The 18,213-nt window shown below is 43.9% G+C and overlaps 1 protein-coding gene across 2 annotated transcripts in view; it reads right to left on the minus strand.

The window, feature by feature from the left end:
- Nucleotides 1-12,305: 12,305 nt before the first annotated feature.
- Nucleotides 12,306-18,213, minus strand: part of DOCK2 (dedicator of cytokinesis 2) — a 2,042,522-nt gene continuing 2,036,614 nt past the window's right edge. For both annotated transcript variants that reach the window (XM_078653374.1, XM_078653373.1), the window contains one exon: nucleotides 12,306-12,498. In XM_078653374.1, the coding sequence (XP_078509500.1) occupies nucleotides 12,439-12,498 (60 nt within the window). In that variant the 3' untranslated portion in view covers nucleotides 12,306-12,438. The remainder of the gene's footprint in view (nucleotides 12,499-18,213) is intronic.

Here is an 18,213-nt window from a genome sequence, read left to right on the forward strand (position 1 = left end):
AACAAAAGGCAGTCCTGAATTCGATGGTTTCTCTTCGCTTTCATACACGGGTCTGGGAAAAAAGATTTTCGTACGTGAATATTTTTCTTCCTGGCTTGCGGGCACTTTGGGATATATATCCCTTGTTTCCGTCGGTTCGGGTTTTTCAGGATAGGGCAATATTTGACCACCCCCTCCCAGTCCCAGGGACCTGTCTTCTTCCTTTAGGAAGTGGCGTCGGGGAACATCTCCTACACTGGAAGGTCGGGTTCCCTCATTGTAAGGTGGCGGACTTCTGGTACAGATGTCATCTATTAGTTCATCATCTGAATCCCCCAGGCCCCCCCAATGCTTACATTTTTCAGTACTTTTCTCACCCGCTCCAATGTTATGACATGCCGGCATCATGGGAAACAGACCCTCAACAATCATGCTCTGTCTCCACTGTTTCATCCTTTTATCCCTGGACTCCTGTTTCTGCCTGGGGTACCACTTGGTCAAACCCTTGTCCATTCGGGGTCTTTCTCTTTCAAAAGCCTCAATCTCCCATTCCTCTAATGCCTCATACTGCGTTAGTCTCGGTCTGGGATGCAGTTCATTCATTCGGGTTCTTAAATTAAATAAGATCCTACCATTGAAAGTACCATCTAACGGAAAAGCCAATACTCCGTCATCTTTTGTGTACTTCACCCAATTCTCCAACCACACACAGGTATTGTACCCTCGGTCAAACATCATGAATGAGGCGGGAGTATTGGGTGCTGGAACAAGAACACCTTCTCTAGATTTTATCGGTTTGTCCGTTTTGAAATAATTTTTCACCTTACTTACAAGGGACAATTTTCTCTTGGTTCCGTACATAATATCGTATCTATTAGTTTTCCACTGATCCCTTTCAAACCCTAGGTGCCTTGGATCAGGTCGAGTTCCTGTAGTCTGCGAGTGCCACATACGACTTCTGCGCTAAACTTTGTTTACAAACTACCTCCAATCAGAACGCGCTTCAGAAATTCGTGCAACCAATGGGTGCGCGACACTAAATAAGCTCCGCCAATGGGTGCGCGGCCCCTTCGTGAGACAGTTCCCACGCTCCGGCGCTCACCCCTCCTTTACAATTCCAGCTCCGCTACCCGCCCGCTGCTTCTACCAATCCTAGCGCGGCACAGAGTGACGTCAGAGGCGCTTCGCGACTGACTCCCTCTCTTCACAAGGTAACGGAAACTTTCTTTCTTTTAAAGTGCTCAGTGCTTGGTTATTTTACAACAAATACACATTCGCCACAGTGCTCAAGTGTCTAGACAGAGAAAGAATTGTTTTACTGCAAGTAAACTACTTCCATTTACTTTTCACGCGCTGCGGGCAGATCTCTTCCGCCTACCCTTCACTCTAGCATCGGTGAACCTGTTATTCCCCTAAACTCATCCACTTCTTTCCGGGATATATTCTGAGTTTAAGGTTTCTCAGCGGACCCCTCTGCTTTCACGCTAGCTCCGAGGAACCTGCTACTCTTCCGATGTGACCCTTACTAGGTTACGCCACTATGGGAATTTTGCCAATGAACCCCGTTACTGTCATTTATTCACACATGTATTCAGAAAACCCTAGTTAGTGCTTCCCGGTTATCCTAACCTGCACCTAACTTTCCTCGAACCTGTGACCTCAGGACAATGGATTCTATTCACCACTTGCCCTTTCAATTCCCCGGGGAGTTCGGACAACATACAACTAAACGATTGACAATTGCATGGATTAGTACATATAACAATATAAGAACAAGAATAATGGCAATACAGTAATTCATGAATTTCAGCAGCGTATTCTCAAGAGAGTGATCAGTTCCCTCAGAACAGCCGCTCTTATAGCAGCATTAATATAATAGCAGCTTCCGACTTAACTAGTCCAACTAATCCCTGCCTTACTTTCAACTAGTCCCTAACCATCCTCTAGCTACCAGAAAACTGATGGAGAGCGGTAATTTCTTCTGGTAGTTTCTCAATGCAAAACCCTCATGCTACCTCTATTTTACCGCTCAAAAGGTGTTGGGCCCTTCACACCATGTATTACCATCAGGAGAAATTTAAATAAAGATGAACAGTCAAAATGCAATTATTATTGTAAGCCAATAAAGAGAGTTGTTGATTATTTTAAAGGGTTTTATTTTCTAGTCAAAAAGTTAATTTTTCTCTGACCCTTTATTCATTAGTAAAATATCAATTAGGTTACAGAATTTTGGAAAACAGGAAAAATATCAATAATACAGAACACATTACAGTCTGCATATAAGCATTACATGTAGTTATGAAAATGTGGCGCAAAATTTCAGTCACAATTCTTAAAGAGTTTCTAAGAAAAATAGTCTTGCAAAGCTAATCAATAATTAAATAGTTGGCAAAAAAGCTCCCATTAAGAGAAATAAATGCATAAGACAAATAAATCTTTAGACCTAATTAATTACTCAAAACATGAACTTAAAGTTTAGCATCTATCCTGATCCACTGCATTCTCTGTCTGTCTGTGTCTAAAGAGGAAAGCAGCCCCTCCTTCACCAGACCTCAAAGGAATGCGGCATGAAGTGCCAAGATATGACGTGGAAGCAAGAAACCTCCCCCTGAATCTCCTCGGACGCAAACCTGCCCTTCAGCAATTTCCCGAGACGTTTCTCGTACCTAAGCCATAGAAGCCAGCTGAGCTGAGAAAAAGGAAGAAGTGGTGGCTCCCATCCAGAGAGGACAGTATTTATACCATAATTATTGGCAGAGTACACAAAGATGTAACATTTTTCAGGAGAACCTTACGTGATTGGTCAGTCATAAAGGCATGAGGTCACACTTCCCTGACTCATTCTAAAAACCTGACTTCACTAGTCCTAACAAAAGAAGCATACATGAATAAATACATTTATAAACATTTGCAACATTTACTAGGAAAAATGTTTCAATCTAATTCATCCTTCTTCCTTCTCAGCGCAGTAGATGGATACTTTTAACTAACTGGTACATTGGCAGAATGACAAGAATGTGCAGTTCACGCTGTTCTTGTCATGAGGAAAGCTGCCACAGTCTGCGCATGCTCCCTTCTCATTAAATTGAAAGTCAAAGCCTTGATGGATTCACAGGCAGCCATGTTTTGTGTAGGCCCCAAAAATAAAACAAACACAAAGATAATATTAATTTCATGTAAATCAGTCCATTATGTGTCCCAAGTGCATTATTAATTCACACACATTATAAAAAGAGGTGTTATTAACTGAAAATGTTTATCAAAATATGCAACAAGTCAAAGTCTATTAAGACAGGAATAATACATTTAGTTTACATGGATGTGCTGGGAAGAGAGAAACACATTCTATTAAAAATCTTCAAAGGTAAAAAGGCCACTTTTTCTCTACATAAAAAAACACATGTTAATTTAATTCAGCAAAAGCATTTTCAGTCTGAAGTGAATAGGCCTCACTTTTCATGTTTTTCATGTGCCATGTTTTTAACCTGCACCAAAATGTGCGTGGCAATTTAAATGCAGCCTGTCTGAAGCACAAAAAAGAAAACAATGCATGACTGCAGATGAAATCTGCTCCATCACTATCATGTGTGTGTTTTCAGGAAATGTAGCTGGTGTGCTTGCACCTAAGTTTGTATATTTCACAGCAAAAGTAATTCAAGGTGTGTGTCTACCAAGTGTTAAATATTATTGTATCTTTCAGGCTCCTCTAGTGGGAGTGTTTTAAGGAAATGCATCAAATATTTTGCGTACCCCTGCAAGGTCTCTGTATGCATGGCTGAAAGCAGGTCCCCTACAGGAGTGTTTATTTGTAAAGAATACAATGTGTGTTCATATTTTGTCAGGCAGCATATTAATCTTGTTACTGTTTTGCTGCCTTTCATTCCCGTGTGCACTGGAAAACAGGAGTGAGGATAGTATTTAATGTTCTTTGTGGCTAATGTTAATTTGATATGTATAAATTTTAAATTTTAACTGCATCAGGTCCCTGTGCCTTCTTCCATTCCTGCCCCCTGTGCATTTTCCTTCTTCCTTTCACATCTCCTTTGCCATCTCCCATCTGTCACGCTTCAAGCAAACACCAAACGAAAACGCATGGGTAAAAGACATTGTCATTTACAATGCCAATAGCTCTACCTCTCACGAATACGACAACTATTGCATTGCAAATGCTTGTTTATGTGGCCGGCCCCAACTCCCCGTATGCCAGAAGCAGGCGGCAGGCCTGGCAAGGGCTAGAGCCTCGTGGAACACAAGCTGCAGTGAGGAAGAGTACGGCTGAGCATGCACCACCATACAAAGGTCTACAGCACCCAACAGCAGGAAAAATAATTGACTAGGAGCAGGCTGGTTAGCGTAGAAGTGGTGCGGCTAAGTAAGTGATGTTTACATTTTTAAAATGTTATATTTATTCATTTTTTGGAGGCATTATTTAATTACGGGTAGAATTATGTGATGTATATTTTAGATATGCATAGCTATGTTTTTTATTACCTATTGGTGGTCCTCAGTAGGTAGTTACAGTTAGGACCTACTTTCCACAGGGAAAGCATTTTTTATTTTGTCAACAATTTTGGCGCCACGCAGCAAATCATCACAAACTGTTTTAAACTAATATAACGCTCACTTCAACTGCTATCTTGAAAGTTTAGGGACGATTCCGTCAAGCGGGGGCTGAGACCCATGGAGGCTTCAAAGCTTAAAAGCACATTTTTCCCACGTTAATTCCTATAAGACATTTAGACACGGCTACAGCTTGAACTGCTGAACGGAATAACACTGAGGGCCCGATGTAGGTCGGTCGGTAACGGCCGAAAATCGGTATTTTCGGCCGTTACCGACCGGTATTCAGTATATGGTATGTAGGGCCACATATTTCACAGAATCGGTAAATTTACCGATCGGTAAATTTACCGATTCTGTGAAATACCGAATCGGTATTTATACCTATTCGGTAATTTTGATATGTAGGTGGGACTCTTCTGAGTCCCACAACCCTTACCGAATCTGTATTTTACCATCAAATATATTTGATGGTAAAATACCGATTCCGGTGTGCATGCACATGTGTGCATGCACACCTGTGCCATATGACAGGCAGACCTGCCCTTAGGGCAGGTATGCCTGCCACATGGCCCCCGAATCTTCTTTGGGGGTGCTAGAGGGTGTCAAAGTGACACCCCCTGCACCCTTGTCAAAATCTGTATTTACCGATTCGGTAAATACCGACCGGTAATGCCCCATTCATTCCTATGGGCTTCAAAGCCCATAGGAATGAATGGGGCTTTACCGGTCGGTATTTACCGAATCGGTAAATACAGATATTAACCGATTCGGTAAAAGGAACATCTGGATGTTCCTACATATCCACCCCTTAGATTTACCGATTTTTAATTACCGAATCGGTAAAATTCGGTAATTAAAAATCGGTAAATCTATTTTACCTACATCGGGGCCTGAATTTGGCAGGAAAGTAGATTTTGGATCAGGGATGTACCTTTGTGTGATTTAGTGTAAATCTGTCCAGTAGCTGGGCACAAATTTAAATAAACTCCCAGTTGTATATATAGGGACGAGTGGATCCTTAACCCCTCCCTATCTCGAGCTGAGATCTGATTGGCTGCCAACACTTCAAACCAGTGAATGATGATGGCAGCCATCTTGTGGCTCAGAAAAAGTGGGCAGGGTAGAACACCCTGATTCGCTTGGCTTCTTGGCGGGATTTCAAAAGCATTTTTTTTAAATATTTTCAGTGTAAGTCGTGCTGAATCCGCAACTCCTGTCGAAATAAAAAAAAAGTATGGCCTCCGGTGCTTTGTTTGAAATCGGCCCCCAGGTGGGCCAGGTCCGGGGGGCAAGTGTACAACAGTTAGGAGGGGGCGCCCTGGGTCCCCCTCATTGGAGTATTAAGCCTCAGGGACCGCCACCTCCACTGGGTGTTTTGGAAATAATGTGGGAGTTGCCCTAGGCAACTCAAGTGCCCTGGGGACCACCACCTCCTCAGTTCAAATTAATATTGAATGTGGGAGAGCACGGACTACCACCTCAACCGGACACAGATTTCAAATAAAAATAATGTGGGGGAGGCCCCAAGAACTGCCTACCCCCAGGAACAGATATTGTTATTGTTAATGCAGGGGGGCTGCACCCCCCACATGTCCTGGGACTGCCATCCCTCAGACGTAAACAATGAAGGGGGTCCATCGCAGCCCCCCCGGCCTGCTCATGGGACCATGTCCACTGGGTTAAAATTAATGATGAAGGGGGTCCGCGTGGCCCCTCTCTAGGAGCTTTAAATGGCCTTGTGGACCATCACCCCCAAGAGCCAGCTCCAGCAATGTCCTGGGATGCCCATCCCTAGGACACTGCAGTTTTCTATGGCTTTCTGCTAGGAGTACATTAATCATGTTTGAGAGAAAACAATTTTCTCATGATTTTCCCATAGAGGTTATAAGGAATGCTCCAGAAGCTAAAATGAGACCATAATTTCTGAAAATTCACACTCTGTTTCTCATACAGAGAATGAAGTCTGACATTCTCAGTAAAATATGTACTTCCAAGTGGAGCAGCCTGTCATTTTATTACCATGTGTTCTATTGCAGCCATCCAGAGTGTTCTAAAGAACAACTATAGCGCTAACATTCTTATTTATGGCAAAAGTAAGGCACACCTGAACATTTAATTTAGAAAGAAACACAATGAGCGGTTCATTTTGTCAAACAATTATGGTTAGTGCTGTAGAGAGAAAAATTAGGACACATTTTAAGTGCGATCTCAAATATCTTCCTGTTGTTCTTCAACAGTAGCAGTCTGTCAGTTAATTCCCAAGGTGTTCTAAATAACAACCTGAACACTATCAATCTTACTTATGACAAAAGTGTGGCACACCTGAAGCCATCTTGATTGAATCAAACTGGTAAAACTTAAAACATTTAATTTAGAAAGGTTACAACATGAGGGGTTTTATTTTGTCATAGAAATTATGGTCAGTGCTGTAGAAAGAAAAACTAGGACACATTTTAAGTGAGTTCTCAAATATCTTCCTCTTCTATTTCATTAAAGCATGCTGACATGTAGACTGAAACATCCACTTTCAACACCACTTTCAACACCAGCAGCAGACTGCCTGTTACTTCCTGGTGATCAGCAGTTTACTTCAGTGTTCTAATGAGCAACTAGAGTGGTAACATTCTGAATTTATGCCACAAGTGTGACACATCTGACCGCCAACTTGATGGAATCAAAGTAGAAAACTGAAAGCATTTTCTACTGAGGATACTGCAGTAAATGAGGAGATTAGGGAGTTCAGTAACAAATAAATCTCCCAAGATAACCACCAGAGGAAAAGAGCTCAAATATAGCACAAGGTCAGAAGTGTGCAAAACACTGCTCCATATTGGGCTTCTTTATAAAAGTGTGTGAAAGGGTTAACACATACTAACCATTCAGGAATGGAGTGACAAAATAAAAAAATAAAAGATATGTTTTTGTTTGCCACCTTCCACACTATCCAATGGTATAACGTTGAAAATGCTGCCATTAATGGTTGCTTTGTGTGAGAGCAATTGCCATTCTTATGCTTAGTTTTACATTTCCTGACAGTATTATACCTATCTGATAACACCAAAAAATAATATTTGATCACTGAACTCAAATTTCAGGTATGTGAATTATATTTAATTTGGAGAAAAAAATTATTGAACAGGTATATGTGTATGTGAGAATGTTATAAGTATCAAATATTTTTGAGAAAATATTGGATCTATATGAGGTGATGTATGAGTGGTTTTGTGAGTGGCTTAATATGTTTAATAACAGGTGAGTAAGATGCCTTTTGAGTTTATGAAATTGTGACAATTTGTCTGATTTGATGACTAGGTATGAGAGAAGTTGGTTCACAATCTGTTGCTTGGAATTAGTAGACTCACTCACAAAGTGATGCATCCACTCACACAACCAGTGAGACACTTATGCAAGTAGTCCCAGATGCACTCACACACATATCCAGTCACACACCTATTGATACACTCACGCACTCAGTCACACACCCACTGAAGCACTCTTGCACGCAGTCACACACTCATTTTCAATGGTTACAGGTAGGAAATATAATTTAAAAACCATAGTTGGGAAGCTGCAGAGAGCAATCTTACACTTACACTTGATCCATTTCTGGCATATTCATTGCCATACTACACATGGTTTTCTGATGTATCACACCTTTGTGAGTGATGTTCCTGTTACTTTCCTGTATCAAATATGCCTATAAAATGCGCTGCAATTCTTCAATCTAAATGTGGTCAATTTAAAAACGTAGATGTGCCTCATCTATAACTATAAACCACAGCCTTTTCTGTATTTGTTGTCTATTTATGGTCATTGCATCATTCTGTCTGCGTTCTGTTTTGACATAAAGTTGTGAAGAAATGTATAAAACTATTTCCGTAATGGTATGACACTTTTCTATTATAACACGCTGTCCCTTTAATGATCATTGGGGACCAGGGCTTTTATAGCAAGCTATTGCTTGGGTGGATTTGGGAATAGAGCTACAAGAGTCAACACCGTTATGTCTATTATTTCTCAGGTAATGCCATCTTATCAGTGACTATTGATATTTCAAGTTTGATACCTTGCGTAGCAGGCTGTGACTAGCTGTCAGAAGGTCATATGGCTGACCGTTGTTCTTAGTCACATGATTTGATTTCTTGATTAATCTAATCATTTTATTTATATAAAGTCAATAGGTTATCTGTTACAAATGCAATATCTGTAATAAGTCTGGGCCATTTCTCTTGATACAGGGTTATTGCAATTTCAAGGCATAAAATAGGGTTGTGAATCATGACCCTGAAGCACAAAACTAAACATGTTTAAGTGATTCTTTAAAAACATTTATTTAAATTAAGCATTTTTATACAAATTATTTTAAATCCCACCCACCCACCCCTGCACAGATATAAAAATGCTGACAATTACAATTCATTCTTTCATGAACATTCATCAGCAAGGTTTAGAGAGATATCGCAAATAAGAATTCTCCACAGTGCAGTAAATGACAATATAAATGTGCGTGCTGGATTGTTATGTGGTATAGATCATGTTACATATTAATTTGTGACTTAGGTACATTCATTGATCAAAGAAGGGTAACACTTTCGAATTTCACAAGGTAGGCAACCGGCATTTTGATGTTCAGTTTAAAAGGACATTATATTTAGAGGCTGGGCAATGTGTTAACCACAACCAGCATTTATCCTATTAGATAGTCAGATCAAGATATTTTATGAGAGTGTTCCTTTGGTCCAACACCAGACAATGTTGGCATGAAACTGTGCTCAAAGTAAAGCATGACAAGTTAAAATTATCAGCACAATATGATACACAATACAGCAGCACTCAAATGCAAACAAAGGCTAGACATCGTATTAGAATTGCTAACATCCTCCAAGCTATTATGGAAAACATAGGACGAGCCCGAGCTAGAAGCCTTACACATTGAGGGAAACGGAAAAGTCACTGCCTTGAAGATGGTGCATTTGAGGAGGTGAGATATTAAGCAGCGGTTGTGAGGCAGTGCAGAGAAATACAACAAAGCGGAAAGAAACAACGTTTAGTGCAACTGAAAATGATCAGTGGACATGTTGGCATTTTAGGCATAGCTCAGAATACGGGACACATTTAGCAGTGCTCAACCAGTTTTTTTTGTTTTTAACAATAATAACATTTTTTATCAGGTTGCACAAAAAGACTAATATGTGTGCACATATTGAAAAGGATTTTGTGGTGTGTGGTACACAAATCATTAACAATTTTTATTACATTATATTCAGATGCAATAAAAGTAGTGAGTTTTGATGTTTCCTCAAACAACAATTATCCACCCAGCTTCCGATAATAGAGACTCGTCGTGAATACCGGGTCAGAGAGTATGCCATATGCACTGCTTTTGTCACCAGAGTACCATAGCAGGTCATTTAAGCAGAAAGAGTATGGTAGAGTTGACGTGAATAGGTGTGAAGTGATAATGTCAAGAGCCAGCGGCCAGAGCGATAACTAGTTGTCAGAAAGGTAGAAGAAAATGAAAATAAAAGTTGAGAGCTTTTGGGGAGTAACAGATCGCAGTGGTATGTAAAAACACATACGATCTTGGTAAATAGGAAATCAAGGGACAAGTGAATACAATTTACAGCAGAGTGTGGAGTAAAATGGCCTGGGGTTCGAGGGAAAATAGCTGAGAAATAGCTGACATTGGTAGTAACAACAGGGCAACTTGATGTTGTGAAAGAAGGAGCCCATCTTTTTTAGGTATATGCAATGAAGATAAGAGACTACATGAAAATGAATCAAGGCAGTCGTACTTTAAAGGCAGCATAACAATTATGATCAAAAAATAAATTTTGGGCACTGGTTGTTGAAGGGAAGTGTTAAATGGATCATTCTGTTTTGACATGCACTGTTTCACGTGGTGAAATATCCTGAAGTTGGAGATTATCGTGGAGTTGTTTGTGAATTAAACTGGCGCTAAAGCCCGGGGTTGGAGATCCAGAATTTGAAATAATACAAACATGGGGGTCCATTAGGATGGCGGACGGATCGCCACCGCCATGCAGGCGGTGGCGATGCATCCGCCACCCCTGCCCGTCCGCCACCTTTCTTCCCCCCGCCATATTATGATGGCGGGGGGGGACCGTGGCGGAGGGGAAGACCGTCTGCCGCTTTTCTGCCGCTATACAAAAGGGGATGATGGACGGAGCGTTTGAGCAAATCAAACACTCACCCCCAGTCAACTGATCTGGGTTTAATCCATCACCATTCTTTAGCCCACTCAGCCACCCCATTTCAGACATGGCTATATGCAAATCAGTCTGACCCTGTGCCTCATGGGAACAGTCCAGCCCGAACTGCCAAGCCATGTCTTCCATGGACCGGAAACAAGCATCCTGGGACCGGTTTCGGATTCATAATCCTCATCAGCCAGGCTATCTTGAATCCAGTGGCCAAGTGAGCAAGGGACTCACTTCTGAGCATACCCTGCCACACTTAGGGCGAACAAAGCGATACAAAAGGGGATGATGGACGGAGCATCTGAATCAATCAAACACTCACACCCAGTCAAAAGATCTGGGTTTAATCCATCACCGTTCTTTAGTCCACTCTGCCACCCCAGTTAAGACATGGCTATATGCAAATCAGTCTAACCCTGTGCCTCATGGGAAAAGTCCAGCCGAACAGCCCTAAGTGTGGCAGGGTGTGCTCAGACGTGAGTCCATTGCTCACTTGGAAGTTTGTTTCCGGTCCAGGGAAGGCATGGCTTGGCAGTTCGGGCTGGACTGTTCCCATGAGGCACAGGGTCAGACTGATTTGCATATAGCCATGTCTTAACTGGGGTGGCAGAGTGGGCTAAAGAACGGTGATGGATTAAACCCGGATCTTTTGACTGGGTGTGAGTGTTTGATTGATTCAGATGCTCCGTCCATCACCACCCCCTTTTGTACCGCTTTTCTGCCGCGGTCGGCTTGCGACCTCGGCGGAAAAGGCCTGATATGGTGGCGGTGTCTATCAGACAACGCCAGCCATATTAGGATGGCCTGTGAGGAATGCCTTTCAGTGGCGGCAATGCCGCCACGGAATGGCATACGGTCTTTGCTTTGGAGGCCCATTGCGGGTGAAGGGGGTGTGGGGGGGTGCACATGGGGGCCCCCAGCATTTCAATGTACACCATGACAGGCACCGCGCGGTGCCTGTCATGTTGTGCATTGAAATGTACAACGTGCATTTTTTGCATTGCGGCAGCCGGTGCCTCAAGCACCGTCCGCAGCAATGTAAAAAATGCAGGATGCAACCGCCACTGTGGCGGATGCATCCTAATTGGGGGCACGGTTCCTCCACCCTTGTGGCGGACAGTACCAGCCCCCGACAGGATGTCCGTCCGCCATCCTAATGGACCTCATGGTTTTTACCATATTCTATATAATGTTATTAGATTTACAGATTAGCTGTTGTATAATGTTAGTAGGAAAGGTTCAAACAGTGATTACAGAAAGAATCAAACGCTGCAGCAGAAAAAGGTAAGAAAACACAGTAGCAAAAAGACAGATGGGTAATCTAAGCAATGAGAAGACAGCGGAGTTTGGTGTCACAGATCCTAAGGGAGAGGATATGTTGGCTGAGTTTGAAAGGAATTTCAGAGTTGCTGCTGACAGGTTTTGTAAAGCAGAGTACAAGTCTATATAATTGGCAGTAACTATTACTGCTCAGTGGTGGTTTCACTATACCTACGATTGTTTGCTCTCGAATACAGGTTTGTATGAATACATCCATGTGCATTGATGCTGCAGTGACACCAAGCAACATTAACTAATGTGTGGTCACTGACAAACTGGACACAGCAGCAGTCAGCAACAATATCTATTTTCCAGGAGCTGGTGCAGAAACATATCAATATTTTATGGTGGAAATTTACAGATCTAAAGACTGCTCGCCAGGTTGTTTCAAATCTTCTGATGCTCTCGAAGCCAGCTGTAAATACAAAACATTAGACATCTTAATGTTGGCAGAGTGGAGACAGCAAAGTATTGATTACTTAAGTGTGGTTCTACTTAATGGATTTTTGTTAAGGTTATAAAAGCTGTTCTGAGAATCACAGGAATTGATTAAGTTTTCAATGTCTCTGAAGCTCATCTCGAAAGGTTGGCACAGCTTGGGGAGATAGTGCACGTGTAAATAAAGAGGCATAGTCCACATAATATCATGCCCTGTGAATAGGATTGTGGTGGAGGGTAACTCCAGGCTATCTGGTAAACTTATCTCTGAACTGTAAAAAGAGACTAATCCTCATGCACGTCTGTGGGATGCACTGTGGTGCATCTGCACACACTCTCTCGCTCCATTGCCCTTTCACTCATTCACTGGTAATTGTGAATAAATTGAAGTAAGATCAACTGAGATGAAAGAAGGATATTTTATAAATTCAATGTCTAGTCAGATCTACATCTATTAAGGAGATTAGGAGCCTAATTTTAAAGGAGTGATGTGAAAGAAACCCCGAATATAGAAGCCCTCTCTTATATTTGCCCTACATGATTTTATTTCCAGGTGCTTCTCTATCCGATTTCACCCACTCTCCAATGGCATCAATGTGGCCCTCTGTCACTGTCCAGACCATTCATTTTTGCCCCAAAGAAAATGTTTGAGTACTAATGCTCTAGCAGGACCTGCAAAATCGCTGTTGTTCACCTGTGAGTTCATCGTAATTAGCAGTGTTAATAAAAAAATTCAGCTCATCATTTCCCTCACCAAAGAACCCACCATCACCTGACACAACTTCCAAGAAGGGATGAAAGCCGTCGCCACCTGGATAAAGAAGAGCTGCCTGAAACTCAACTCTAAGAAAACAGAAGTCCTCATCCTTGGTTCCACCCCCTCTGCTTTGGATGACACATGGTGACCCCCCCGCCCTCAGAATTCCCCCCACCCTGATGGACCACGCATGAAACCTCAGCATCATACTTGACTCATCGCTCAAGTTGAACTGCCAGATCAATGCCGTAACCTCGGCCTGTATCAACACCATCTACATACTCTGAAAACCTTTCAAATAGATCCCATCAAATTCCAGAAAAATGGTCACACACAAGGTCATCAGTAGCAAACTATGGCAATGGTCTCTATGCTTTAATCAACAAGAAACTACTTCACAAACTCCAGACCGTCCAGAACACTGCAACCAGACTGATCCTAGACATCCCCCATCACAACCACATCATCCAACACCTCTGCGACCTCCACTGGCTCCTCATCAAAAAAAGAACAACCTTCAAGCTCCTCACTCATGATTACAAGGCCCTCCACAACATCGTACCAGCATACCTGAACAACCGCCTTCCTTCCACACTCTTAAGTGACACCTCCGATCAGCTGACCTCTCTCTGGCCACCTTTCCATGCATCTACAAGACCAGAACGGGACGACAGTCCTTCACCTACCTTGCAGTCAATGCCCAGAATGACCTCTCCCTCCACCTCCATCAAGTCCCTACCCTGCTCCAGTTAATTAAGGACCTCAAGACCTGGCTCTTCGGATGACCCGAGCACTCAAATGAGCCACCTGCTCCCCTAGCGCCTTCAGACCCTCGCAGGTGGGTTGCTGCCCTTCACCAACCCTTACTGATTGATTGATTGATGAATGGCTGTAAATGGAGAGAGCAGGCACCTTTTTCTAGTACTGGCAAGAAGGCAACATTTTCTCCTACATGTTATGCCTACAAAAGCAACACAGAAGATCCAACAGCACATTTGGCAATACTGAGCCTGATTTATCTTTATGTCCTTCTATTGATGTAGAATCTCAAAATGGTCTTCCTTCAAAGCTCTTTCTTTTGCAGATTTCACCAACACACTCAACTACGTAAAGACACTCCTTATGAAGATGATGTCTTACCCTTTACCTACATCAAAAGACTCTCTGAGATGCTCATTCACACCTACTCCATTATTTATTTGTATTTATTTTAAAGGTTTTATATAGCGCTGGCTAGACCCGGAGGTATCAGTGCGCTTTACAAGAGTATCAGATCATAGTTACAGGTTACATCGTTACAAAGGTTACACAGTTATTAGAGTATGGCAACATAGTTACTTGTAAGGTCGAGATAAACAATAAGAACAAATATGTAAGGGGACAAGCAAGCAAGGGGAGAGATTCAGGGGAGGGGGTAGGAGCAGGGGAAGTAGACAGATAATGAAGGCGGGAAAGAGGAGGGGAGGTTGAGAGACACAGCATGGAAAGAGATGGGGAAGGGTGACGGGACACAAACTGGTGGACGAGTCAAAGCAACGGCCAAAGTCCAGTAAGCTGTGATCCCTGGGGAAGTGGTATCAATTCCCTATCTCTGTTGTGAGGGGCTCCCTTTACGCAGTGGACTCTCTCAGAGGGGTCTCTGAGACTCCAAGGAATACAAACTGGATCCTTCCCCTAAAAGGGGAGAGGGAGTGCTTTGGCAAGGGGTGCCATACCATACCTCAGCTGTGAGTGGCTCCCTTGGCACATTATACTCTCTCAGCGGGTTCGCTGAGACTCCAGAGTATAAATATTGGATCTTTCCCCAACAAGGGGAGAAGGAGTGCTTAGTCAAAGGGCACAAAGGACAGGGGGCTAGGCAGAGTAGCAGGCAAGGGGAGAGATTCAGGGGAGGGGGCATAGGAGCTAGGGAAGTAGACAAAGAGAGAAAGAGTACTCAATGGGAACATGATTAATTAATGAGTTTTAAATAGCGTTGGCTAGACCCAAAGGAATCAGAGTGCTTTACATCAGGAACAATAATGTTGCAATATACATTAGTTAAAAGTTACATAAGTATCAAGAAAAGCATTTAAAGAACATAGGGGACAAGGTGGATGGAGCAAGGAGAGGTAAGGGGAACATAGGGGACAAGGTAGATGGAGCCGGGAAGGGTAAGGGGCAGATTTGAAGGCATCGAGAAGAAGCAATGATGTCGGCTTTAATGTTGTTGCGCAGCTCACTTATAAAGTCCCTAAATGTGGACAAGAGATCATCGCGGGTCAGCCCCATATTCTCCTTTGGCTATTTATGCCCTAGTTCTTGTCCCGTGTCAGAGTTTCCAAAGTAGCTTAAAACCTTGTTGGCTTGTGATTTTTTTGGGAGGCACATGGGCAATTCCCGGGGCCAAGGCGCACGTTGGTGCGCTCGTGTGTTCGCCATGTTCTCTTCGCGGCCGCACTCCATCCAGACCTCAGCGTCGGGACCAACGCCCCCGGGCTCTTTATAACTTGAAAAGGTTCCCCAAGCTTTCCGTGTGCGTTGCTTTCATCGGCCCCTCGTTTTCACCGGTATAGGTCTCGATGGCAGCATTAAGGCGGATTCCGGTGTGTGAGCCGGACGGGATCACAACCGCGCATGATGGCTAGCTGATTCATTGAACCACCAACTCATTCATCCATCCTTCCTTACTTTCACCCTTCCCTCCATTGAATATTCCTTTTATCATTACCTTTTCTATGTACCCATCTTTTGTTATTCCTTGCTACTGCTTGCTCTTCTTTTGAGGCTGCATTCCTTAGGCCCGGTGCCTCGAGATCACCATGTTAGGGTCAGGCATAACATGATCAGTGAAGGCGGTGATCGAATAGCCCCCTCCGCCGCCCAGAATAGGGCCGCCTGGCTTATGCTGATGTTGGGCAGGCGCGCAGGCCCCAATTTAAGAAATCCCAGGTCTGTGCAGCTTCCTGGGCGTGATAGTGCAGTTGCCTATCCGCTAGCGATGCATGAAATGTAGCTCTCTCCATCAGGCTTACCGGGCAGGACACGCGGCACGTCCGCCACAGCGGGTCTGCCCTCCCGCTCGTGCTTGCCTTGCGTGGGACCCAACTACGACCTGTCAGGGGAGCCGTCTACATCTGCCTGAGATTACCGCCGGTCTGCCATTTTGGAGTCAGGCAAGGCGGGAGAGCCGGCAGTCGGGATGCTCGCAGCGCTCAGGCATGAACTTCAGTCAGGTATGTCCAAGGAGATGGTTTTTGCCTTTTGTGCTCTGTGAGTTTAAGTGACCAGACTCTAGGCAGGCACCTAGTAATGTTGATGGTCGGTGCCCCGCTCGGGAGAGCACGGCCACGGCGGTGGTCACGGTGTGCTCGCTCTGCCACACTAATAGGTTTCTTGCTTCAGGCTACCAGCGCCAGAGAACACGGCTAATATCGTCCTCCGGCCGCGGTCGGTCCGCTGGAGCACCACCGCACCATCAGCTTTGTGATGTCAATGCATCCCTCATTCAAGAGATTTTCCCAGAGGCTCTCAAGACAGGCTTGATCCTCCTACTCCCAAAGAAACCTACACTAGTTCCCGAGGACCTTGCCGGCTACCAGTCCATCACTCGTCTGCAAGATCTCTGAAAAAAACAGTACATGTTCAAATCAAAGATCACATAATTGTTGTCCATCTCCTGCATGACTACAAGTTGGTTTCAGATCATGCAGCAGGGCTGTAACTGTTGCCTTACACATCAGAGACAATGCAGCTGACCATAAATTAAGGTGACTTCTGTCTCCTTCTATTGTTGGAATTCCTAGCTGCCTTCAACATAGACCCACCCTCATAAGCTGCCTGGAGTTCACCGGCAACGTCCTTCACATGGTGCTCCGTCTTCCATTCCAACAGGCACTAGTTTGCTTATATGGCACCTCTGGGTCCCAAAAGATCCCTATCCCCTGCAGAGTCCCCCAGGTTTCTCAATTGTTATTGGTAGAAATTGGGGTCTCTTGTTGGCAGAGGTACTTGGCCCGGACTATGAAGAAGGGTCCAAGTAAGGACCCTTCTTCATAGTCAGCTCACCCCCTTGGTAGCTTGGCATGAGCAGCCAGACTTATCTCAGAGGCAGTGTGTAAAGCATTTGCACATAGCCAACAATAATAAGGTGAAAACAATACAAAAAGACAACACACCAGTTTTAGAAAAATAAGCAATATTTTTTGGGTGCAAACAAAACGAAAAAGGATAAAAATCCACTATACAGTTCTCAGAATGCTCAATAATCAAATATAGACTTAAAATTCAGATCCTTGAAGTTGATAGCTGTGTCCAGGTCACACAGCGTTGTGAACAACAAATAAAAAAAGTTCTGGCTGACTGCAGTGTTGCGGGCCAGCGCAGTGTTGGAAAGACACGCAAAACAGTACCTTTTAGAAATATAGGATGTCAGAGACCTCTTGTTGAGCCCCAAAGAGCAGGCGTCCGCAGTGTGTTTCGGAGGTCGGTGTAAGAGTCGTCGGGCCGTTGAAGTCACATGAGTTGCAGATTGACCTCCTCGCGGGAGTGCTGGCATCGGCAGGCATCAGGGCTGCTCTGCGAAGTGAAGGGGTGCAGCGCGCGATGCCCTCAGGTCGTGGTGCAGGTAGTGGCTCGGGGACGGTCATCCAGAAGCAACGGTGAGACCAGGGCTGAGGAGCCAACTGATGCAGTGGTTGCCGCGGTGCTGGCAGATTATGGTGCAAGCAGCGGCATTGTTGTTACAGAAGCGCTGTCGTCAGCTGACGAACTGGAGTCAATGTCACCGGCGTCGGAAGGCCAAGGCTGCGGTGCAGTATTAGGGTTGTGCATCATGTAACTTATGAGTGGTGCCCTCGAATCACAATGCAAGCAGCGGCATTGATGTCAGCGGGGTTCAGCATCATTGGTGATATCAGGGTGGCTGCGTGAAGCGAGGGAGTTCAGAGTGCGGTG

This window comes from Lissotriton helveticus, chromosome 7 (genome assembly GCF_964261635.1).
Source record: "Lissotriton helveticus chromosome 7, aLisHel1.1, whole genome shotgun sequence".
Classification (NCBI taxonomy): domain Eukaryota; kingdom Metazoa; phylum Chordata; class Amphibia; order Caudata; family Salamandridae; genus Lissotriton; species Lissotriton helveticus.